At 39.5% G+C, this 20,711-nt stretch overlaps 4 protein-coding genes and 1 long non-coding RNA gene across 9 annotated transcripts; 1 reads left to right on the top strand and 4 right to left on the bottom strand.

Annotated features, from left to right (window-relative positions):
* Window positions 1–157: 157 nt before the first annotated feature.
* Window positions 158–2,855, bottom strand: LOC103981021 (nifU-like protein 3, chloroplastic). 4 transcript variants are annotated; one of them, XM_065162815.1, is made up of 4 exons: window positions 2,558–2,855; window positions 2,341–2,419; window positions 1,971–2,251; window positions 158–527 (listed from the first exon to the last, which is right to left on the bottom strand). In XM_065162815.1, exons 1-4 carry the CDS (start codon window positions 2,675–2,677, stop codon window positions 336–338), a joined length of 672 nt encoding a protein of 223 aa, XP_065018887.1. In that variant the 5' UTR covers window positions 2,678–2,855; the 3' UTR covers window positions 158–335. The 4 variants fall into 4 exon arrangements, with proteins under 4 accessions (XP_065018887.1, XP_018681105.1, XP_009395865.1 ...); XM_018825560.2 differs by having other exon boundaries at window positions 2,341–2,431; window positions 2,558–2,851; XM_009397590.3 differs by having other exon boundaries at window positions 1,971–2,260; window positions 2,558–2,845.
* A 988-nt stretch (window positions 2,856–3,843) lies between these two features.
* On the bottom strand, window positions 3,844–5,662 carry LOC135644877 (uncharacterized). Its single transcript, XM_065162824.1, has 5 exons — window positions 5,181–5,662; window positions 5,066–5,094; window positions 4,869–4,980; window positions 4,416–4,465; window positions 3,844–4,271 (listed from the first exon to the last, which is right to left on the bottom strand). The coding sequence occupies exons 1-5, from the start codon at window positions 5,266–5,268 to the stop codon at window positions 4,011–4,013; spliced, it is 540 nt and encodes a 179-aa protein (XP_065018896.1). The 5' UTR covers window positions 5,269–5,662; the 3' UTR covers window positions 3,844–4,010.
* A 1,625-nt stretch (window positions 5,663–7,287) lies between these two features.
* On the bottom strand, window positions 7,288–10,090 carry LOC135644883 (uncharacterized). The gene is made up of 2 exons (XR_010498616.1): window positions 8,714–10,090; window positions 7,288–7,626 (listed from the first exon to the last, which is right to left on the bottom strand). It is a non-coding gene; the product is annotated as an uncharacterized LOC135644883 (long non-coding RNA).
* A 946-nt stretch (window positions 10,091–11,036) lies between these two features.
* Window positions 11,037–14,583, top strand: LOC135644851 (pentatricopeptide repeat-containing protein At3g02330, mitochondrial-like). 2 transcript variants are annotated; one of them, XM_065162785.1, is made up of 2 exons: window positions 11,037–14,029; window positions 14,238–14,583. In XM_065162785.1, exon 1 carries the CDS (start codon window positions 11,041–11,043, stop codon window positions 13,696–13,698), a length of 2,658 nt encoding a protein of 885 aa, XP_065018857.1. In that variant the 5' UTR covers window positions 11,037–11,040; the 3' UTR covers window positions 13,699–14,029; window positions 14,238–14,583. The 2 variants fall into 2 exon arrangements, with proteins under 2 accessions (XP_065018857.1, XP_065018852.1); XM_065162780.1 differs by having other exon boundaries at window positions 14,108–14,583.
* A 241-nt stretch (window positions 14,584–14,824) lies between these two features.
* LOC135644843 (uncharacterized) lies at window positions 14,825–20,707 on the bottom strand. The gene is made up of 6 exons (XM_065162769.1): window positions 20,439–20,707; window positions 20,015–20,157; window positions 17,975–18,118; window positions 16,444–16,629; window positions 15,850–15,974; window positions 14,825–15,270 (listed from the first exon to the last, which is right to left on the bottom strand). Exons 1-6 carry the CDS (start codon window positions 20,632–20,634, stop codon window positions 15,045–15,047), a joined length of 1,020 nt encoding a protein of 339 aa, XP_065018841.1. The 5' UTR covers window positions 20,635–20,707; the 3' UTR covers window positions 14,825–15,044.
* Between the last annotated feature and the right edge of the window lie 4 nt (window positions 20,708–20,711).

Below are 20,711 nucleotides of genomic sequence, written 5' to 3'. Positions count from 1 at the left end.
ACATTAAAACTGTTAAACTTATAGCATGTTCTTGATCTGTCGGAATTGCAAAATTTCAGGCATGGACCTTGGGATGAAGTTGCTATTTCATGTTAAGTGATCAAAGACCAGTTTATTTACCAGAAAAATGGTTCAGATGGCCTAAAATTCATACTCATGCAGATAGAAAAATGTTTGCTATGTAGAAACTTGCACAACTTCCACTATTGAAGGGTTGCATGATTTGAGTAAAAAGTATCCCTTACAGATCATGTGTCGAGGCTCGATCTTGTTACGAGCATGTGGTTGATCGATCACTCTAAAGTGAGAGAGTGAGGCTGCTTCATTAGTTTGGACTAATCAATTAGCTGAACAGCTGCAATTGAAGCTATTTTTTCTCTTAATTTCTGCGTTAGAGCTACGCGGACTGTCATTACCCCAGCTGCAGGTCCACTTAATCGAACTTTTACGATGAAGTCATTAATTTGAACAAGCTCCAGCAAGCCACCACCAGTGCCAGCAAGATATGGTCTTATCTCTGCAAGAACCTGAAAGATCAAATGGAATTGCATCAGTTTTTCTTCAGGTAATTGGTGTCTTTACTTAATTCTTTTAATCATGGAAGACAATTAGCTCACTGGAGCCACAGTAAAAATCTTCAAAAGTTCTGAGTGACTTCCAGTTGCTGTCAAATTGTCGGTTTCTACTAGGGACAGCTAGATATTAACTATAAACTTGATAATCATTTTTGAGAATTGAACTGCAAAGTTTGTCAAAGTGGAGGTAGAAATCACTGAAGTTTAAGAATAGGAAAATATCCATCATCCTATTCATTATTGATTAATTTATTGTAACCAATATTCCTCAAGGTCCCGTAGATAAACCACATCAAGCCAAATCGTCCATTGGACCTAGGTTTTACCAAGTCGTGCCAGAGAATTTTAGTAGCACACTTGCCCCAGTTATAAATTCTATATCGACGTACTCTGTTACATACCAATCAATGAATTTCTCATGTGCTATCATGGCCCAAGAAGCTTGTGCTGAACGAAGTAAGAAAATGTGCAACTGTGGTTTCAACATCACTAACTACACTACTTATTGTTTCTAAAAGGTCACATTTCCATTTGAACAATTCATGCAAAGCTAGAACCTGAAGTTACAATAGGTCATGGACAAATATGTTGAGCATAATAATTTCAAGATAATATACTTGGTGAAGGATTGAATCTGCAGTGATGACAGCCAAAATGTTCAAGCAGTATTATGGATTGAACATCCATAGATTATCAAGAATGCAATCTCAATGAGCTTTGCAACACACGATCCATCAATTATTGACTGTTCTGAGAAGTCATCAAGTTGTTTTACTGAAGTGTGACAATGCTGCTGTCTTCATTTCAGATGTTTCAGGATCCACTAATGCAATGCCCTTTTCAGTAGTTATTTGGATAATTAAGGTCCTTATATATCTCATGGAAATTAGATTAACTGAGATATCATACATAATGATATCTTAAAAGCTGAACATGTTGAGGTGTGTATTATTTACACTACAGGAAGCTAAGAACAATATTAAGTTTGGTTGTGAATTCAGAGAGGAAAACTGTCGGTAAAAAAAAAGGGAGAGAAAAGGAACACTGTTACTCTTGAGTTGTTTGGTAGATGTGTCTCAACAAATAAATGCACTCATTATTATCTCCTCGGATGAAAATGGCAAGTTTATTGATAAATCAGACATCACATATATCCACTGATACTGTAAAAAAGATGTTTCTTGTTAACTTGCCTATGCATTTAAATAATTCTGAAGCATCAAACTTTTCGATACAGTAAAGATAGAAAGCATCGTAGATACCGTATAATCTATACATTGAGGAGTGAATGGGTGATCGTATTAGCAAGTAGAATCCGTTAAAATGTATCAACCTTGCAGGAAAAAAATGGTGAGTGCCATATTCTAAGGCATTAGGCCAGAAGGATCATGTTACCTTCTCAACATTCTCCTCATTGAGCTCTAGTCCAGTCTCAGTATCTAGGATCTGCTCGACTGCTTCAATCTCTGGGATTTTATCCCTCAGCCGTGTCTCTATCCCCATCTTCAATGTCATCGTTGAGCTTGGGCATGAACCGCATGCCCCTTGCAGCTTCAACACCACGACAAGGCCATCGATCTCATGCAGGGCCACATTCCCTCCATCGGCCATTAAACTCGGCCTCACCTCATCCAAAACCAGCTCGACGTTCTCCTCGGTCAATGGCAGAACACAGACTGGCTTAACTACCACATGATGTCAAGAGCCACCACTAAGCCATATCCGCAAACAACATATGTGCATCATGCTCAAATTACAACGTTACCTGCTCGGCGTCTCCTTCCACGAACCGAAACCAATCGGAAGGAACGGCGTGAATCCAGTTGTCCTCTGCAGAAGGAACTCTGTCTTGATGACTGCAATGGCGAATTCAGAGAAAGATTACCGACAAGCGTATTTCTGCTTTCGTTCAAGTACAAGTAGAAGCCTGGAAGAAAGCACTTTCCGACATAAAGGGAATTGCAGCTATATGAGATCAGTACCTTACAGAAGGCTAACTGGGAAGTTGATAGGAGTTCAGATGAGGAGGTGAATGGTCTGACTGCTGCTGCAGCCTTTGCTACTGAGCCAAGGCCTTGAGGATGGGCATAGAGCATCCCCATCTAAATCTTCTAATTACTTCTTCCACTTCCACTTCCTCCCCTCCTCCTCCTCCTCCTCCTCTTCTGATCACTGTTTGGGAGTACCCATGGCAGACGGTTTGCAGAGGGTGAGGTGGGGTTTCTCAGAACTCTCCGGTAGATCTCAAAATCTAGCTTGCTTTTGTGGATAGAATGCCTCTTCTGACCGGGGGACTGGATATGGCCACGTAAACCTGCTCACGGTTGTACCAACATGCATGTTTCCTTTTCTTGCTGGATTCCCACCATCCTTTTATACACTTCGTTGTCAAACAATAATTTTGATTTATTTTTATTGTATATTTAAAATATATAAAAATAATAAAAAAATTATATTGAATATATTTTTTTTATAAAATTTATATATATGAAAAATTAAATAAGTGCATGACATTAAATAAATTAAAAAATTTAAGTTAGTTTTTGAGAACTAAATGTTGATTAGAAATCAATCAAAATCTTTTTTCGACTGTAATCTCTGTTAAATATTAACTCATCTAATTATATGAGTATCGAATATTATAAAATTATATTTATAATATTCTAAATAAATACCTTTTTGATGGTTAAGTTAATCTCAAGGGTTTAAATAATTCAAAATAAATTCTCAAGTTATAAAGTTATGTAGTGAACTTCTAAAGTTGTTACTCTCGCGATTGATATAGGAGCAATTGTGTATTGCTTTCAAGATTAATTATGATCATGATATTATAGTTCACTGAATTCAGAACATAATAATAATACGATTTGACTATAAGTCATCGTGATATCATCTTCAATAATGTTGGCTACATATTGGTTATATATACCCATGATATCATATATGTGTTGAATAAGTAGCTCTAAGATATATTGTACGGTATTAAGGTATCGGTCACGTAATGTTAAAGTATCTGCTGGTTTCTCTGTTCCCACATAAAGTGTAAAAAAGAGAATTAATTTGAGAAAATTATAGATAAAATCCCACCTCTCAATCTCTCCTCTTTTCTTTGTTTCATTTATCAGAAAAATGTACAAAATTTCTTCTAAGATTGCAGCTAGTTTGTGCATTGATAGGTAAAGGACAATGCATTGATGATGCATGAATGAATGTTGCAACCAGATCATAAAATCCATTGTTGATATTATAGTGCAGAAATGGAGCCCAGCATTTTAGGATAATTAGATTTCGGTGAAGGTTTAACATATAATAGACTGAAGCAACAGTAAACTAAGCCATTACAGACTAACACAGCAGCTTAAATTATGATCTAAAAGCATGACAGATATGAAGATTTCCCATGCAAAACTAGCAAACATTTCACATCCAAATGCTCTAATTGTGTACTGGTGGATGGCGGCGCGGCCTGTTATGGTAGTCCCTGTTCAGCATCTTGAAGATTTCAGTAGTGGCCTCTCGGAGGTTTTGTTTCCGAGTGCTCTGAAATGAATCATGTGGCCAAGTGGTAGCAGAAAGCTTTGATCCTGCTGAGGAACCCAAGCTTGCATGGCCAGATGAGGCCTCGAATGCTTTGGGTTTGCTCTGTGAATCACTTGCTTCATTTTTGCAGTTGGGGGTGACATTGATGCTGGTTTCCTGAGACATACAGAAGGCAACAAGCTATTAGCTTCTTATGGGAACAATGAAACTACAAACTCAATGGTTTGTGTTGCTGAGACATTGAAATTTCTGCAAACTAGTCACCAATCTGAACAGGTTCAGCAAGGCATGAACATGTACCTCTGTGATTGATGATTCAAGTGATTCACTCGAGGAGGTCTTTGCATTCCCTGCACAGAGAAAAAACAAGTGTTCAAGTGGAATAAAGTCTACTTTTCTGCAAGGTCAATCATGCTGGCTGTCTCAGATTGAAACCTATGTTTTGGATCACGCAGAACATGTAGAGTAATCTCATATGGAATTTGTAGATCCATTAAACATCAGACATGCAGCATACAAACTGTTTCCCTCTTATCACTTAACAGCTATAGATGATAGAGATTTAAATGGCTTAAAAGCCTTTGCCTCAGTTGTTCTTTGGAGGGTGTTTCCTTGGTGCACTGTAATCAGAACTGAAAGGCACAAGACCAGCATAGTGAACCCTAACAGGGCGAGATCGATGTTTCAAGCCACACCCTGATCTCATGATCCCATCTCCTCCATTCCCACATTGACTAACGAGGTGATCTGCACCTGTGTTTGCTGTGCTTCTTGCTGCCTTCACCTCCGCCACCACCATCATTCTTCCTCTGAGCCATTTCTTTCTACTGGTACCAACAATAGTTGTGGTTTCGCCACCAAGTTCCTGGTAACATTGTCAACTCTTAAAGCAGCTCCATAAAGAAAAAGAATGCTCGTTACAAGGAGAGGCTCGTGCAAATGGTGTCTACCTCATGACTCTTGCAATAAGCTACAATATCTGCAATGGAGGAATTGAGTGTCGAAAGATGAGCGCTACTACAGGCATATATATATGTCTAAACCACAGAAAGGATAAGTATCAACCTCTTCGAGCAAGGGCAGCATAGTCCTCCAAAGCAATCAGAGACAGCAAAAGCACAATGGCAATTCTTGTAGACCTCAAGTGCACCATGACTTTTTCCAGACCAGAATATCTGTCATGCAAACAGAAAGGGAGGAGAAAACAATTCACAGGTTAGGCTTTATAAGTAAGGATTATACTTAACTGATAGGTCAAAGATAGGGTTCCAACATCTCCATTGCATTCACTTCTGAGATGGCCTCTTGCTTTTATTCATCTCGTTTACTGGTGTACTTGGAAGGACTCAAAGCTTGTTCTTGTGATCAGAGAAGAAAAGACAGAGGTGCTCGAATCTTTAGAGTCGAGTAGGGTGGAAGACACAGGTGTTTGGTGTCTGTCTGCCGCCATGCATGCATCGACGCAGGTAATCAAGCTTTGGCAGCAGTGGTTTTGCCAACCAAACAAACCCAAGGATCTTGGTGTACTAATTTATGCCATGATAAGATCCTGGTCCCAAAATGAGCACAAATCCAGATCATGGTCCAACGCTTTCCTTTTTCCTAAAGCTTTTGCTGCTGATCTCCTTCGAGTGTGACTGGAGGTGTTGAGATTCTTTCGACAGTAGTGGAAGACAGTCTTAAGCTTCTGCACCAAGGTTTGAGAGGGAAGAAGACAGAGGCATGGATATTTCTTATTACAATTTATAAGCATCAAATCTTGAAAGAATTCTTGAGATTAGAGATATGTATGCTCTCCACATCCAGTTAGGGATCATCTTAAATATGTGAAACAAGTTCCCTAAATATGTTACAGTGTCAGTGAAGAGTGGGAGTTTTCTGTGCTGGTCGCAGCCCATAGGATTAATGAAGTTTAGAATGCATCTAAGCAGATCTACAGGAAGTTTTCTTGGAGTGAGTTGTAGAGTGAAAGGCCATTTGGGAGTCGCCAGTCTCATGCTACCTTCGATGAAGTTGTTGTTCTTGATTTCATCTCTCCACGGCAAAGGTCTGTTGACCAAACCATGTGATCCTCATGTATGTGTGCCATGGATGCATGCATGGACACTGCTGTGTCCCTTCTGCTCGGAGAAGTTTGAAGGTGCAGAGAGTGGGCAAGTGATTGCAGCACCCACGATGGCAAGATCAGAAATCGATCACAGGGTGCGTGGGTTCACCATCAGACAGGCTGCTACGAAGAAAGAGGGGGGAGATGGAGGTGGCCTGAAACACGAGGTCGCGCCACCCATCGAACTCGACCTTCTTTATCGGGGGCGGTCATCGATGGTGGGTGAGAGAAGTCTCAGTGGAGGGCATGTGGCGGTACGTTCTACCAAGGAAGAGGGACCGCCATTGTTTCTTGGTGCAGGAGCTGCAGCACGGTTCTCCACAGGGGTCCGTACAAGTCCTGATGCGACTTGGGAGGTAATAGATCGGGGACTGGAGCATGCTTGGGCTGCACTTTCTTTCACCACCAGCTTCCATGGTGATGTGCTTGCTCGTTTCTTGTTCTTTGTTTGAACCATCATATCTCACTGCCCACAGAACTGTGAAACAGAACAGGCTACCGAAAGCAGTGACTTCTACCACTGGAGGGGTTGGGAATGATGATAATGTGATGAGGTCTAAGATTTTATATGCATGATTATGTTTCGATGAATGTGTTAGAGCTAGCTCCCAGAAAATTTATCAAAGGGTAATTTTGGTAATCCAACAAAGACAATGAAGCGAAAAGAATAAAAGCGACAAGAACACCATATTTACGTGGTTCGATCAATTGACTTTGACCTACATCCACGAACGAAAGAGGAGCAAATCACTACTATAAAAGAGGGACTATTACAAATGCCTTAGGATGATGTTTCTAGGTCATAAAAAACCCAAAGAATAAGCCAAATTATTTAACTGAATGTGGATTTAAACCAAAGCAAACACTTAGGTTTTTCTTATGGTGCCACTTGTGGTGTCTCTGACTTCAAAACCTAGACCCTTATTTATAGTTCCAATAGGAGATAACAAGTCTGATTTTTTCGATGTGGGACTATGGAACTTGTCAAACTAAGCTGAGGATCCAAAATAATGCACAAGGATGAACACAAACAATATTTGTCAATCAAGACTCAGCCAACCCAAATTACAAAACAAATGCTTAAATTCGCATATCCACGTCTCAAGTAGGCATATCATGAAGAAATGCTGATTGAAGTTTCTTTATATCATGAAGTAACGCAGATTGCAGTTTGTTTTCCAACAAAGAAACATATTTATCAAGCATCGATAAAACAGCCTCAAACTCGGTAACCTGCTGGTCTATCTTCTCAATTTGGTGGACGTACTCTTCAAAGCCATCATTTTTCTCACTGAGTTGCTCAACAAAGAGTCTTAAACTGGATGCAACATCTCCGTAGCCATCGTATTCCTCAGCTACTCTCTGGTTCATTGTCTCCAGAAGCAAGAGTTGATTATTTGTACCCTGAAACAGGAAAATCCCCATCACAATGAGAGGAGAAAAAAAGAGAAAAACTCAGATGGCAAGCATTAAGCAGAAATAGGGCACTGGGATGGCTTCGGCTTGCATCACTTAGCACATAGATCTACGTAAGCATATAATTCTAATACTATCAGTAAAGTAATTAGTATATGTTGATTAATTACACTGAAATAATCATCCTAGTACAACAACAGCAAACAATTACATCCTAACTATTTAGGATCAGTTATTGAGATTTGTGTAAAGTTAAGAGCATTCAAAGTATTATTGTTTAAACTTTTTCAGGTCTCCATCTATCTTTCCTCGCATTGCTAATCTTAAGAAACTCATTTTGTCTACCTACAAAATCTATATATTTTCTTTGAACATGCTCATACAATTTTAGATGATTCCTTTCTGTATTATCCTATATTGAAGCTACACATAATTGTTCATAAGAGAACATGATTTATAAATGAAATCAAATTCATCATGAGTCAGGTGTGCAAGTTTTTTCCTTTTTTCGGTGGATAAAAGAAATGCACAAATTCAAGATGTCTAGCATGTCATCTCACTTTGCAAATGCATGCCTCTTAGAGTGCATCATTAACAAAATGCTGCTATGTGTACAACACGAACATGAGAATAGCACTTATACAAACTGTAATGAAAACTGAAAAGTATAATAACATTTACTTACTTTCAAAAGTCTGCTGCATGTTTTTATATATCATAATACAGTAAGCATCTTACAGGCACTTCCTATGTATGTATGTATGTATGTATACCCTAATGAAAAATAGTTGGAAAAGAACCTATTTCTCCAGCACCAAACAATTATCTATCAGGATATTCTTCAAGAATTTCCCATTCTAAGCCTGCTGGTTAAGGAATCAGTCCAGAGACCAGATGTGTAACCAAAAAAGATGAAATATTTCTCCATACTTGGCATTCCAATATCGTTAATGTTAGAACCATATTTGAAGAACATACATGAGCAGTACCTTCTTGGTCAATTCTGCATTGCTGTGAAGAGAAAGGGGTTTTTCCTCATAAAAAGGCATCAATTAACCTAACATGATTGTCATACCTGTTGGAGTCAACAACTTTAAGCCGTGGCCTCGGGGCCGACGCGATTGGGTTCGGATCCGAATGATTGGGGATCTTCCTGGGACGACCCTTGAGACTGCTGAAGTGGCCGCCTGCGGTGGTCCGATCGGGATGGGGCAACCGCTGTTTTCACCGGGGAGGGACTCCTCGCCTGGACGCGCGGTGGGGGGCGCTCCGTCTTCGCACCTGCACACAGGTCGGGTCGGGGGGCTCGACCCGACCCCTCCGACGATTAAATCAGTGGATAGTCTTAGGGAGTTTTTCTTACCTCCTCATGTTCTCCCCATACCTGATGAACGCGAGGGTATTTATAGGGAAAATTACCGTTGCCTGATGTGCCCGTTGGCGAGGAGCAGGATCGTACTCCTGGTAACGTCTGACACCGGTGTTGGCGTGGTGTGAAGAACCGGGCTTGCACAGGATGTTAATGTGCCTCGGCCGACGTTCTGGTCTGTTTGACCAGGTGCTGTCAGGTCAACCGAGGCACGAGGCATCATCCGGACGCAACTGACGTCCCATCGCCATTATTACCCTCATCAATACCACTTGATGCTACCCGGGCATCACGGGCACAGATAAGTGCCAATATCGACAAAAGCATTTTACTCATCGATCTTTTGCATTCAGAAATGCAATGGACAACATACTTGAATCATGTCTTTAGACCTAATAGCTACAAATCCTAACTATTCGTGTCTAAATTAATCCTGTCCCAGAAATCAACTCCACAAAGGGCCATTTCCTCCTCCGAATCCTGTAGCATCTTTTGTCGAGTTAGTGGACAAAACTTTTGGTGCACTACATTGTGTTTATTGCCAATACCAAAATGATCTCATATGATGTTTCCTATGTTATTCCCAGGAAGTGTTACCTCCATCTTGCACTCAATGCAGTCAGTCTCTCTTCTGTAATCTTTAAAAGTATGCTCTACATGAATGGAAGATAGAAATGAAACAAGGACATTTATCCACATGAATTCGCAACAGTCGAACACAACAACACGCAGAACATCCTTCTGTCAGGGTAAACCAGATTCCCAAACTACTAAATCGCAAGGAAAATTCCGAAAGAAGCAAAATTTATGGAAGTAACACACAACAATCCGAGGATTTAGGATAAAATTGATTCAAAACAGGGCTGATTCTGTAACCAGACAAACACATGTGACGTCGTGGAAAGGAATCGAAGAGACTACTAAGCAGGGGACCTGAAGCTCGCCCTTGATCATGGTGGAGACGTTAATGAAGACATCCCCTAACGATTGTGCGAGTTCGTCTCTCCCCGTCTTCCCCTTCTCCTCCGCCATCGCCTCCTCCGATCGGTCGTCTCCGAAATCCCCTTTTACGTCAGCCCGGGTCGGAAGAGATCCCACATGGAGCCTTGCTGGCGTTAAAAAGTTATATATTATTAATATTTTAGTAATAGTAATAAAAAATACAAAAATATTATTATAAATGAGAGGTTTTCTAATATAAGCTTGGATATTTTAATGGAGTGCATAACCCTCCAAGTAAGTCGATATTAAGTGTATATATAACCTTATATTTAGAGAAATAAATATATAAGTTTTGGCAAAAAAAAAATCAAAACCTAAGCTTTTATTGTAATCTATTAGAGTATTTTTATTTTCTAAAAAATAAAATTATCTTTTATCTACGTTTATACGATTCTTTCACGCAAAGCCTAACCCTGCATATATAAAACCAACATGGGATAACGAGAGAGGACGAGATATGGCTTCTGTTTTATCATCGTTCGTGAAGCTCAGAGTCCCTACTTTATCCTCTCCTGCATCACCAACTGCTATCTTATCCCTTTTCTCCTTGCTATTCGTGTTCGAAAGCGAGATGAGAAAGATAGTCACCACAAAGGACAAAGGCTTAATGATAGCAGCTTAGGGTATACGTAGAAAATCCTTGTAGATGAATGTGACGATAACAAAGACGATGAGATTTTATATGAGTCATTGTTACCTCCAGGATGAAGATAAGATGTGAAGGTAGCCACGATGGAATGACAGGATGAAGTCGATCACAACGGGATGAAGACGATGATAGACGGGATAAATATCAAGGGTTATCTCATATTTAAAAAAATAAGAAGTGCTATACGATTTTTTTTGTATTTGCCTTATAATTTATGTAAAAACTAATTAATTCTTAAGAAAATATTTTTGTTTGATTTACCACATCGATCTTGGTCAACCATTTGGTCAACCCACGCGACTTGGCTGACTGCAACTACGGAACAGGCCAAAAGTCAACCGCGATAGTCATAAAAGAGAAGAAAGCATGGACGCCACTGCCGATGACCTTCGTTACCTTCCATCCCCACCTTCTCTCCAAGCGCTCCTCGCTCTCTCCAAGGTCTCTCCTCAAATGCCTCGCCTACGTCGCTTCCTTCTCCACCACTGCCCTCGGTCCACGTCCCCTCGCCAAGATGACCTTCTACCATGTATTCCAGCAATGCTCCAAGCACCACGATGGCGACACCGGCGGCCAAGCCCATGCCCGAATGCTCGTCTCCGGCTTCGTCCCCACCACCTTCGTCGCCAACTGCTTGATCCACATGTACATCACATGCTCCAACTTGGACTACGCTCATCAGGTGTTCGTCCGTATGCCCCACAGGGATACCGTCTCTTGGAACGCCATGATCGCCGGATACTCGCGGAATGGGTCGGTCGATGTCGCCAAGTCCCTATTCGATAGAATGCCCGAACGAGATGTGATCTCGTGGAATTCGCTGATGTCCGGGTGCTTGCAAAATGGGGGGTTGTACGAGCCCATAAATCTCTTCATCCAGATGCTGTGGAATGGGATCGATCCGGATCGAACTACGTTCGCCATCATTCTCAAATCCTGCGCTGCGTTGGAGGAACTCAACATGGGAATCCAGATTCATGGCGCGGTCGTTAAGATGGGTTTGCATTTTGATGTGGTTACCGGGAGTGCTCTTGTGGACATGTATGCCAAGTGCAAAAGCCTGGACGAGTCAATTTGCTTGTTCAGTGAAATGCCAGAGAGGAACTGGGTTTCTTGGAGTGCTGTGATTGCAGGTTGCGTTCAGAATGAACATTATGCCACGGGGTTCGAAATGTTCATAGAGATGCAACGAGCTGGTGTTGGGCAGAGTCAGTCAGCTTACGCAAGTGTTTTCAGATCCTGTGCCGCATTATCCTCTGTCAAATTAGGCAGACAGTTTCATGGGCATGCTTTCAAGAACAATTATAGTTCTGATGTCATTGTTGGAACTGCCATTATGGATATGTATGCAAAAGGTGATAGTTTGGATGATGCTAGGAGAGTGTTTCGATGGCTGCCAACCCGCTCCCTGCAATCTTGGAATGCCATTATCGTTGGATTTGTGCGCAATGATCAAGGGCATGAGGCCATCGAGCTATTTAAACTCATGAATCTCTCTGGTGTTGGCTTTGATGAGATCAGCTTATCTGCTGTTCCGAGTGCCTGTGCAGAGGTCAAAGGGTATCTGCAGGGTCTGCAAGTTCATTGCTTGGCTCTAAAGTCTGGAGTTATTTCTGATGTCTGTGTTGCAAATGCAGTTTTGGATATGTATGGAAAATGTAAAGCTCTGGAAGAAGCTTGTGATATTTTTAAGGAGATGGATTGGAGAGATTCAGTATCTTGGAATGCAGTTATTACAGCATTCGAGCAGAATGGACAATATGAAGAGACATTGTTGCACTTTCATCAGATGTTGCATTGTGGCTTGGAACCTGATGAGTTCACTTACGGAAGTGTTCTCAAAGCTTGTGCAGGACTGCAATCTTTGGATTGTGGAGTTAAAGTTCATAATAAGATGATCAAATCTGGGCTTAGTCTGGATTCTTTTGTTGGAAGTGCTCTTGTTGACATGTACTGTAAATGTGGAATGATGGGAGAAGCACAGAAACTCCATGACAGAATAGATAAGCAGACATTGGTATCTGCAAATGCAATAATATCGGGGTTCTCACTCCAGAAACAAAGTGAGGAAGCACAGAGCTTCTTCTCCCAGATGCTAGATAACGGCCTAGAGCCTGATAATTTTACTTATGCAACTGTTCTCGATACTTGTGCAGATCTAGCTACAATTGAACTAGGGAAGCAAATCCATGCTCAGATAATGAAGCTAGATTTAGACAAGGATGTCTTCATATCGAGCACCCTTGTTGACATGTATGCCAAGTGTGGAAACATGAATGACTCTCTGCTGACATTTGAAAAGATGCTTAATCGCGATTTAGTATCATGGAATGCCATGATATGTGGATATGCTTATCATGGACTTGGACTAGATGCACTGAGAATGTTTGAGAGGATGCAACTAGAAAAGGTCAGACCAAACCATACAACATTTGTAGCGGTTCTTCGGGCCTGTGGGCATGTTGGTTTGTTTGATGAGGGCATGTCCTACTTTCATCTGATGACCAATCACTACAAGTTGGAGCCACAATTAGAGCACTATTCTTGCATGGTGGATATAGTAGGCCGCTCGAAAGGGATCATTGAAGCCTTGGAGCTCATTGATAAAATGCCATTTGAAGCTGATGCTGTTATATGGAGAACTCTTCTGAGTGTGTGCAAGATTCAAGGGAATGTGGAGGTGGCAGAAGTTGCGGCAAATAGTCTACTGGTGTTGGATCCTGAGGATTCATCCTCTTGTGTTCTTCTATCCAACATATATGCGGATGCTGGAAGATGGGGAGAGGTGTCAAAGATGAGAAGGTTAATGAGGCAGAGTAAGCTTAAAAAGGAACCTGGTTGCAGCTGGATAGAGATAAAGAATGAATTGCACACTTTTCTTGTGGGAGACAAGGCTCATCCTAGATGCAGTGAGATATATGAAAGGTTGGATGAACTAGTTGCTGAGATGAAGTGGGTAGAGTGTCCACCTAACCTGGATTCATTTATTGAGGATGAGGAAGAGGATCTGCAAGAACATCTTGCAATGGGTAATGGATGAGTCACTCAAACGAGAACGATGTATTAAGCTTTTTTGCACCAAACAAGAAATAGATGCTCTAGATTATTCTTTCTTAAGCAACAGCCTAAAATGGGTTAGGAAGTGTATACCATTTGGTCATATGTTTCTTTGAATGGTTGACAGGCCATCAGTCCCTGGTTAAGATGGGTCACTCAAATAACGGGGGTTAAATCAAAGATGACAGACTTGAGGTTTAATGTTTTTGTCTCCAAGTTACTTCTCAAGTTCCTTTTGAGCTCCAACTGACATCTTTACCGATCTACTTGCCTAGAGAGTTGCAACATCGTGAACTTCTGATTCTGTTTTGAAGGTATAATTTGAACTCTTTCTTCCCTATTCAGCTGGTTTCGTGTTAAAATTTTGTTCTAAAGTTACTTGCAAAATTCAGAGAATCATTCGCAATGGTATGAGAAACAAGCATGGTGTGGTTACTGTCGTACGGAAATTCAGCTGATGAATGAATCTCATGCTGTTGTATCTGATACCATCTTTGTTTGATGGTTCAATGCTTTTGCCAGGTCAAGGGATACTTCCAGAGTTTCCTAATGCATTGCTTGACTTTTGAAATTAGTCTCGGATATTTCGTCTGTCCTGGATCGAGTTTTTTGAATGAAAACAGATAGCTGTGGTACGGGATCTGCATGTTTTCTAATGGCCCTGGAGGAGGGATTGTTGCATCCATATCAGAAGCATTGTGGCATGAAACCATGTGATCGGCTCGAAGCACTCTTGAGATGCCATGTTGTCGAGTTAGCTCAGTCAGGATTTAGATACTGGCAGCAGTGATGATACTGTATTATGTGCGTGTAATTTGGAAGAAACATTTGAAGTTTCGGAAATAGAATTCTAGTTTTAAATCTTCAATTTAGCTTTGTATGCAAGCTATACTGTCCCTTTTTTAATAATCATTTCTTCAATGCTTAATGATGTTGAAGCATCGACCTACTCCACTCTTGAATGTTTGATTGTTACTGTCTGATTGTATTATTCGAGTAGGAAATCTTAAGAACTTTACTCACCAAGATGATGACTAATGTTTCCACTGTAATTGAACAACAATACAGGGTTGCTTGTTAATGCCAAAACAGTAGAATAGAACAGAAACTTCATTCAACGATCATATCTCATATCATTCTTGTTGAGTGCTCAAAAGAAAAGCATACCAAAATCACATTTACAGACAGTTACCACAAAGACTAAAAGAGGGATTTGTATTAAAACTACCACCTCAGATATAGGCTGTTGATAAATACAACAAAGCTTTCCACATAAACGCAGCTTACAGTAGAATACAAAGTCTAATTCACAAACCAATCTGTTGTCTTTTAGGGTGAGTATTTTGTTATGAGCTTGTCAACATGAATGATAATATCGTCAATGTTCGGCCGCGCTGCAGGTTGGGGCTGTAACATCCACACCACGAACTGGTGGAGACTCTCAGGATAAGGAGGGTTCAGCCCAGATGGCCATTTTACCTGTGCATTCATGACAGCTAACTGTAAGCTCCCTCCTGATTCGCCGAGCACGTACTCAAAAGGTGATGTGCCGTACCTGCCAAGAACCAAACAGATGATAACAGGTGAGCTATTGTAATTAATAATACCATAATAAGGAAAAATTGTAATTAAGGTTTTTCCATGCCTGTAGAGACAACATTTTGTTTTTTTTTTTTAATGTCTCAAACATGCCATAATATAATTAATAATTCAGTAATTCTTTAAGGTAGGTGTTCTATAAGTGGTAAAAAGTAAGAAAAAAGCTAGAACTGAAGAAAATATCATTTCAACTGTGTAAAATTAGATTCAAGCAACATATCCATTGATCATTGTCATCTTTGCAAGAATTAAACTGAGACTCGAATTGGCCTTATCAACCACATACATCGATAGTCCTATTGGTCAATGCAATATTATTTTTGTGATTTGCTGTTGATCTTCTCAAGTAAATGACATTATTCGGTCAATTTGTATAGAGAAAAGTCTGAAGTTTGAAGCACAACAAAATAAGTCATGTAAATCGCACCATAAAAAGAAAATGGTATGTAACACGAGCAAAGGAGCAGCAGAACATAATAATCAACAAGAGAATTGCATAGAGTCCAAACACAAAAAAGGTACATGAAATTCTCACATTATCGCATATAGGGTACATCCGAGAGACCAGATATCTGTCCTCTCATCGATATCAGCATGGCTTGGACAGTCCCACAATTCAGGAGCTCGAAAAGGTGCAGAACAGTGCTCACTAGCCCATTCCTATGAATAAATACATCAAATAAGTGAAAATATGTTAAGACTGCATCAGCTTGTTGAACAGCAGCATTTTTCCTGTTAATCAAGTCAATTTAATAGAAGCAGGAAGTAGATGATGTGACTGTCAAAAGGGGTTGGTAAATACCTAAAGTATATTGAAGCTATATTACCAAAATTTCCGGTAAAACTCAGTCTGAGAACTACCATGGCATCAAAACATAAGAACTTGTGATTTTGAAACTGTATTATTTACAATACTTCATTTTTTTTTTTTGGATATTTCAGTGACAGTTTCAACTTTCAAGTTAGTTCTTCAAGCAAAAATGATAAATCCCTGTAAAAGAATCACCTTGAAATAAGTCTAGTGTCTTGTGATCTTGCTGATTTGTAACTTTTGAGGATATCATGATTAGAACAATGATAACATATACAATATTTACAACCAAAATCCTTCTCTAAAATTGATTCATACCTGCAACTGTAATGCCTCTGACCTTGAACGAATTTCTTTTCTTGCTGGACGTGCACTACCAAAATCCATTAGAATAGCAAGAGGAGGCTGTCCCTTCCTGTGAGTAATGAGAACATTACCAGGTTTCACATCATTATGAGCATATGGAGGATCAAAACTGTGCATGTGCTTCAGACCACCACAAACCTGTATGTAAACAGAAGGCAACATGTTAGTCTAGTACCTGTATATGACTAGATTGGTAAATTACTAAAAAAATACATACTGACAGGTGAAGAACTGGAGAATAGGAAAACAATGCAGACAAGTTCAAGTGACGGCAAACATAGGTCCCAAACATAAAGCTTCATGTAAACCCAGATCAGTATTCCACTGGAATACAAAGTCGTACTTTTGCAAAGACAAATCAAATAATATGTCTTCCCATCAATCTCTTGTGTATATTTGCAAAAATGACACTCTTCACTGCTTCTAGCAGCTTAAAGTATCTTCAGACAGACTAAGTGATTACAATTTTATGCAGTAGATACTGCAATAATTTGACAGGAATAACACTCGGTCAAAGGCAATCTTTCTCCACTTAACACATAATTAGGATGAAAAAAAATGCTACATTAATGTAGAAATATTAAGTATCCATTTTTTCTCATCCAACCACAGTATCAGGATCAGGTGGGTTTGGAAACACTAGATATTTAGTTACAGTGATGCAACTAGATTATAAGTAGAAAGCACAAAGATTAGAGAAAACTTCCAAAGATTGCAAGCCAACCTATCCACTTTAACAACCACTGAATGCTTTTGCACAATATATAAGAAATACAAAAAGTTGAAAAGCAGCTTTTAGAAAAAGTTAGGTAGTGTTGGGGGATGAAAATAATTTGAATCTCAATCAGAGCAACACAGCATCTAAGACAAGTTATTTTCAGAGACCACTTCCTTTCAAGCTGATGATTATATTTTAATAGTTTCCAACTATTAAAAATATAATTAGTTAATTCTAACTCTTATATCTTATGGAAACATGTTCACCATGATGAAACCTTTGTTTTTTTGACAGGCAACCGGTGCAGCGGACAAAATATAATTTCATGAGCTACTTAATAAATTTCCATTAGTTTCTGTTTCAGTTTTGTATTAATATTCGATGGCTCTCCATAAGAACATGATGTTTAACATGTGAAAACTTACATTACGTCTTATTATCAAAGTTAAATAATTCTGAAGCACAATAAAGTCCTATTTTTCACTGTCACAACTCCTAGCATAAATACAGAAGATTTGTGTATTGGATCAACAGAAGGAACTGGAATAATTGAACCCACTATAGACCAAATCATACTCGAAGTAATATGAACAAAAAAATAGCACATCTAAGTACTTTAGAGTCCACCAAGCAAAGAATATTTTATCAAAATAGCAAGTATTATTCAATTGAAATCAATTCTTGTAAAAAGATAGCTTCCATGAGTAAGACAAACTCAGAATCAAAGAATAAATATACAAGAGGAAGAGAGGAAGATGAATGTACCTGTCTGAAAATATGAAGAACAGTAATTGTTGTAAAGCTTTCCTTTTTCAAGTGCATAGCTTCGGCTATGTCAAGTAAAGTTCCATCTAGGTGAACCGGGAACAGTAAGTAGGCTTCATGCTTAAGTGATCCATCTTGCATCCCCTACACGCAAATTAGTTAACTATTACAACTTATCAAGTTGAAGACATATCCCATCTCACAGTTTGAGATGCAAGTAAATGCCCAGAGAGTATCAAAAGTGGTAAAATTTTCTCCCCGAACCAGTAGCACAAAGGATCCTACCAGGCCATGAAAAATATATATAAGATTGCATGCGACAATTTCAGCTTTGAAAACAAGTTATAATTTCAAGTGCTAAAACATTTGGCAAAATGTCTCTGTTGAGACAACTGAGTTGGTTAGTGCAATGTTGCACAAGTGATAGTCTCAGATTTGACTCCTCGTGTAAGCATCACGTACGCCATTTGATGTAAGAGAAATTTCTTTCAATTTTTTTTTAAACTTTTGACAATTGCCTTGCCTATCAGGAAAGTAAATAATTTTGATATTAACTATGTTGATGCTCTTATGATGAAGGATTTAAATTATCATCCAACACTAGTTTTAACAATTGTTCAAATCAGGGTAATACAGGTATACCAAGCGGCATATGGACCTACACCACCCCCGCATCACCAGAAAAAATAAAAATTCAATTCTAAATTGTACTGGCCTATATGATCCAATAATGGTCGTTTATTGGATCAATAAATACTAGTCAGTATGTACCAAGCTGACCAGTATTTGAAATCTCATATAAACCTTTCTTCTAAAGGATTACTTCATAATGACCACAAACTAATCATTTCTTATATGATCCTTAATCAATTCTTTAATTAAAAATTATTTAAAGATTGTATGTACGATGTAGTTAAACTATACATAGAATCACTGGAGACTTGTCAATTTACAGTCAATAGTCAAGTAAAACCAGTTAGAGGGCGGGCCTTGGTACAATGGTAAGATTACTCTTTTGTGACTTGGGAGATCAAGATTCGAGTCCCAAAAATAACCTCTTTAAATATTTAAAGGTAAGGCTACCTTTGTTGACCCTCTCTAGGCCCTACAACGGCAGGAGCCTCGTGCATGGAGTATGCCATTTAGTCAAGCAAAACCATGTTGCAAAGAAAGATTGGATGATGACGACAATGCTAATCATCTTTTCTTTAGTCTTTACACTGTAATGTTTCTCGATAACTGTGGTTAACAACCATGCAGGCAGTGATATCAAACTTTAGTGCACTTGCAACAGGTGTTTTCTCGTAAACAATCTAAAATAATGCTAGGATTCAGTCATGCCATTAATAAGATATGTCCCTTCGCTGAAAATATTTGGTTTAGATGTCAACAATCATCACAACTTTAAGGAGTCCATTCAGTATTGCATGCTTAACAAAGGCCCAACAAACAAGAAAGAAGCTTGCTTTTATTACATACAGAATGGAGGCCATGATATGAATACGGAAATGGTCATATAAACGTAGAGCTTTCTGGTCTGAGTCATTGTTATTTAACTTTATACGTTGAGCAAGCATGTGTGTAAGAAAAATTGACAGAACAAAATATACGAACTCTGCAAAATGATTGTCATGATGGATGTTTCATGGTAATTCAGTGTTATCCTATATAAATATTCTCAATAGCTACTAATCAAGCAACTATCTCATGCCTGAATTACACCGATACAAAATGGATCTTACAACAAGCATTAAATTAATCAATTATGAATTCACCAAGCATATGAAGTCTTGATATATTCCATATAATCACAGTTCTAGTTAATGCAATATGTAGTACATGAGTTCACACCCACAGTCAGATGGTCGAGACTCAACGAACACTCTATCAACTCAGAAAGTATTGCTTCAATACAAAAGCAATACAAATTGTCCCTAATACCAAGCAAATATAGAGATCTAGCTAAAATGATTAGTAAGCATATTGGCTTCCTAGCGCCAAAATAACACCAAGTACTTTAAACAAGAAAGTTCAGAGTACCTTAACGGGAATGATTGCATGATCGAGGAGGGGAAGCAGATTAGGGTGACTGAAGAGCGACGAGACACGGATCTCCTGCCTAACCAACTCCAACTGCTCTTCTGTTTGAATGATGATTTTCTTCATGGCATACGTTCCATCATCTAAAGATATGTACAGAGTCATATTAAACTGGTCGACAAAAGCACTATTGAAACAACATTAGAATCCGAAATGAACCATTATTCCTTCATGATTTCACCCGATCAATAAATTCGATAAAAAAAATAGCCCTTTTGCTCTTCGCAAATCGTTATAGATCCAAACCGAACGATTTTGCTAGGCAAATACAACGAATCTGAATACCAATTGCACCAACTCATAGTCGAGATTTTGGTGGAGAACAAGCAAAGAGCAAGCCGTGCGAATCTAGGGAGCGCGAGACCTGAGATGTGGGAGGGATTGATGGACTTCTTGCGGGCGAGGCCGTCGGCGACTACCTCTTTGACGAGGAAGACGAAGGCGAACCCGCCCTCGCCGAGCTGCCTCACTATCCGGAAGCGGTTCTCGTTGATCCAGACGTCTCCGCCCCCGCTGACGGCGTCATAAAAGGCGTTGAGCCCCGATAACGAGCATCCCATGGTCCCTTCTCTCTTCCTCCCTTCCTCTCTGCTCTCCTCTTGTGAAGCTTGTGTGGGTCTACTGTTATCAATGGAGG

This window comes from Musa acuminata, chromosome BXJ1-4 (genome assembly GCF_036884655.1).
Source record: "Musa acuminata AAA Group cultivar baxijiao chromosome BXJ1-4, Cavendish_Baxijiao_AAA, whole genome shotgun sequence".
NCBI lineage: Eukaryota > Viridiplantae > Streptophyta > Magnoliopsida > Zingiberales > Musaceae > Musa > Musa acuminata.
The sequence above is the reverse complement of the archived record's forward strand: the minus strand, read 5'-3'. Positions and strand labels throughout refer to the sequence as shown.

Bases quoted from the DNA above. Each gene is read 5' to 3' on its own strand.
- LOC103981021 (XM_018825559.2), bottom strand. From the start codon at position 2,677: ATGGGGATGCTCTATGCCCATCCTCAAGGCCTTGGCTCAGTAGCAAAG. The intron at 2,432-2,557 runs GTACTGATCTCA...TCGCCATTGCAG, and splicing joins CCCAGTTAGCCTTCTGTAAG to TCATCAAGACAGAGTTCCTT. The intron at 2,261-2,340 runs GTAACGTTGTAA...ATCATGTGGTAG, and splicing joins TGGAAGGAGACGCCGAGCAG to TTAAGCCAGTCTGTGTTCTG.
- LOC135644877 (XM_065162824.1), bottom strand. From the start codon at position 5,268: ATGGTGCACTTGAGGTCTACAAGAATTGCCATTGTGCTTTTGCTGTCT. The intron at 4,466-4,868 runs GTGCAGATCACC...TTCTCTGTGCAG, and splicing joins AAGAAGCACAGCAAACACAG to GGAATGCAAAGACCTCCTCG. The intron at 4,272-4,415 runs GTACATGTTCAT...TGTATGTCTCAG, and splicing joins TTGAATCATCAATCACAGAG to GAAACCAGCATCAATGTCAC.
- LOC135644851 (XM_065162785.1), top strand. From the start codon at position 11,041: ATGACCTTCGTTACCTTCCATCCCCACCTTCTCTCCAAGCGCTCCTCG.
- LOC135644843 (XM_065162769.1), bottom strand. From the start codon at position 20,634: ATGGGATGCTCGTTATCGGGGCTCAACGCCTTTTATGACGCCGTCAGC. The intron at 18,119-20,014 runs GTACTCTGAACT...ATTTGCGTGTAG, and splicing joins ATGCAATCATTCCCGTTAAG to GGGATGCAAGATGGATCACT. The intron at 15,975-16,443 runs GTATGAATCAAT...ATTTATTCATAG, and splicing joins CAGAGGCATTACAGTTGCAG to GAATGGGCTAGTGAGCACTG.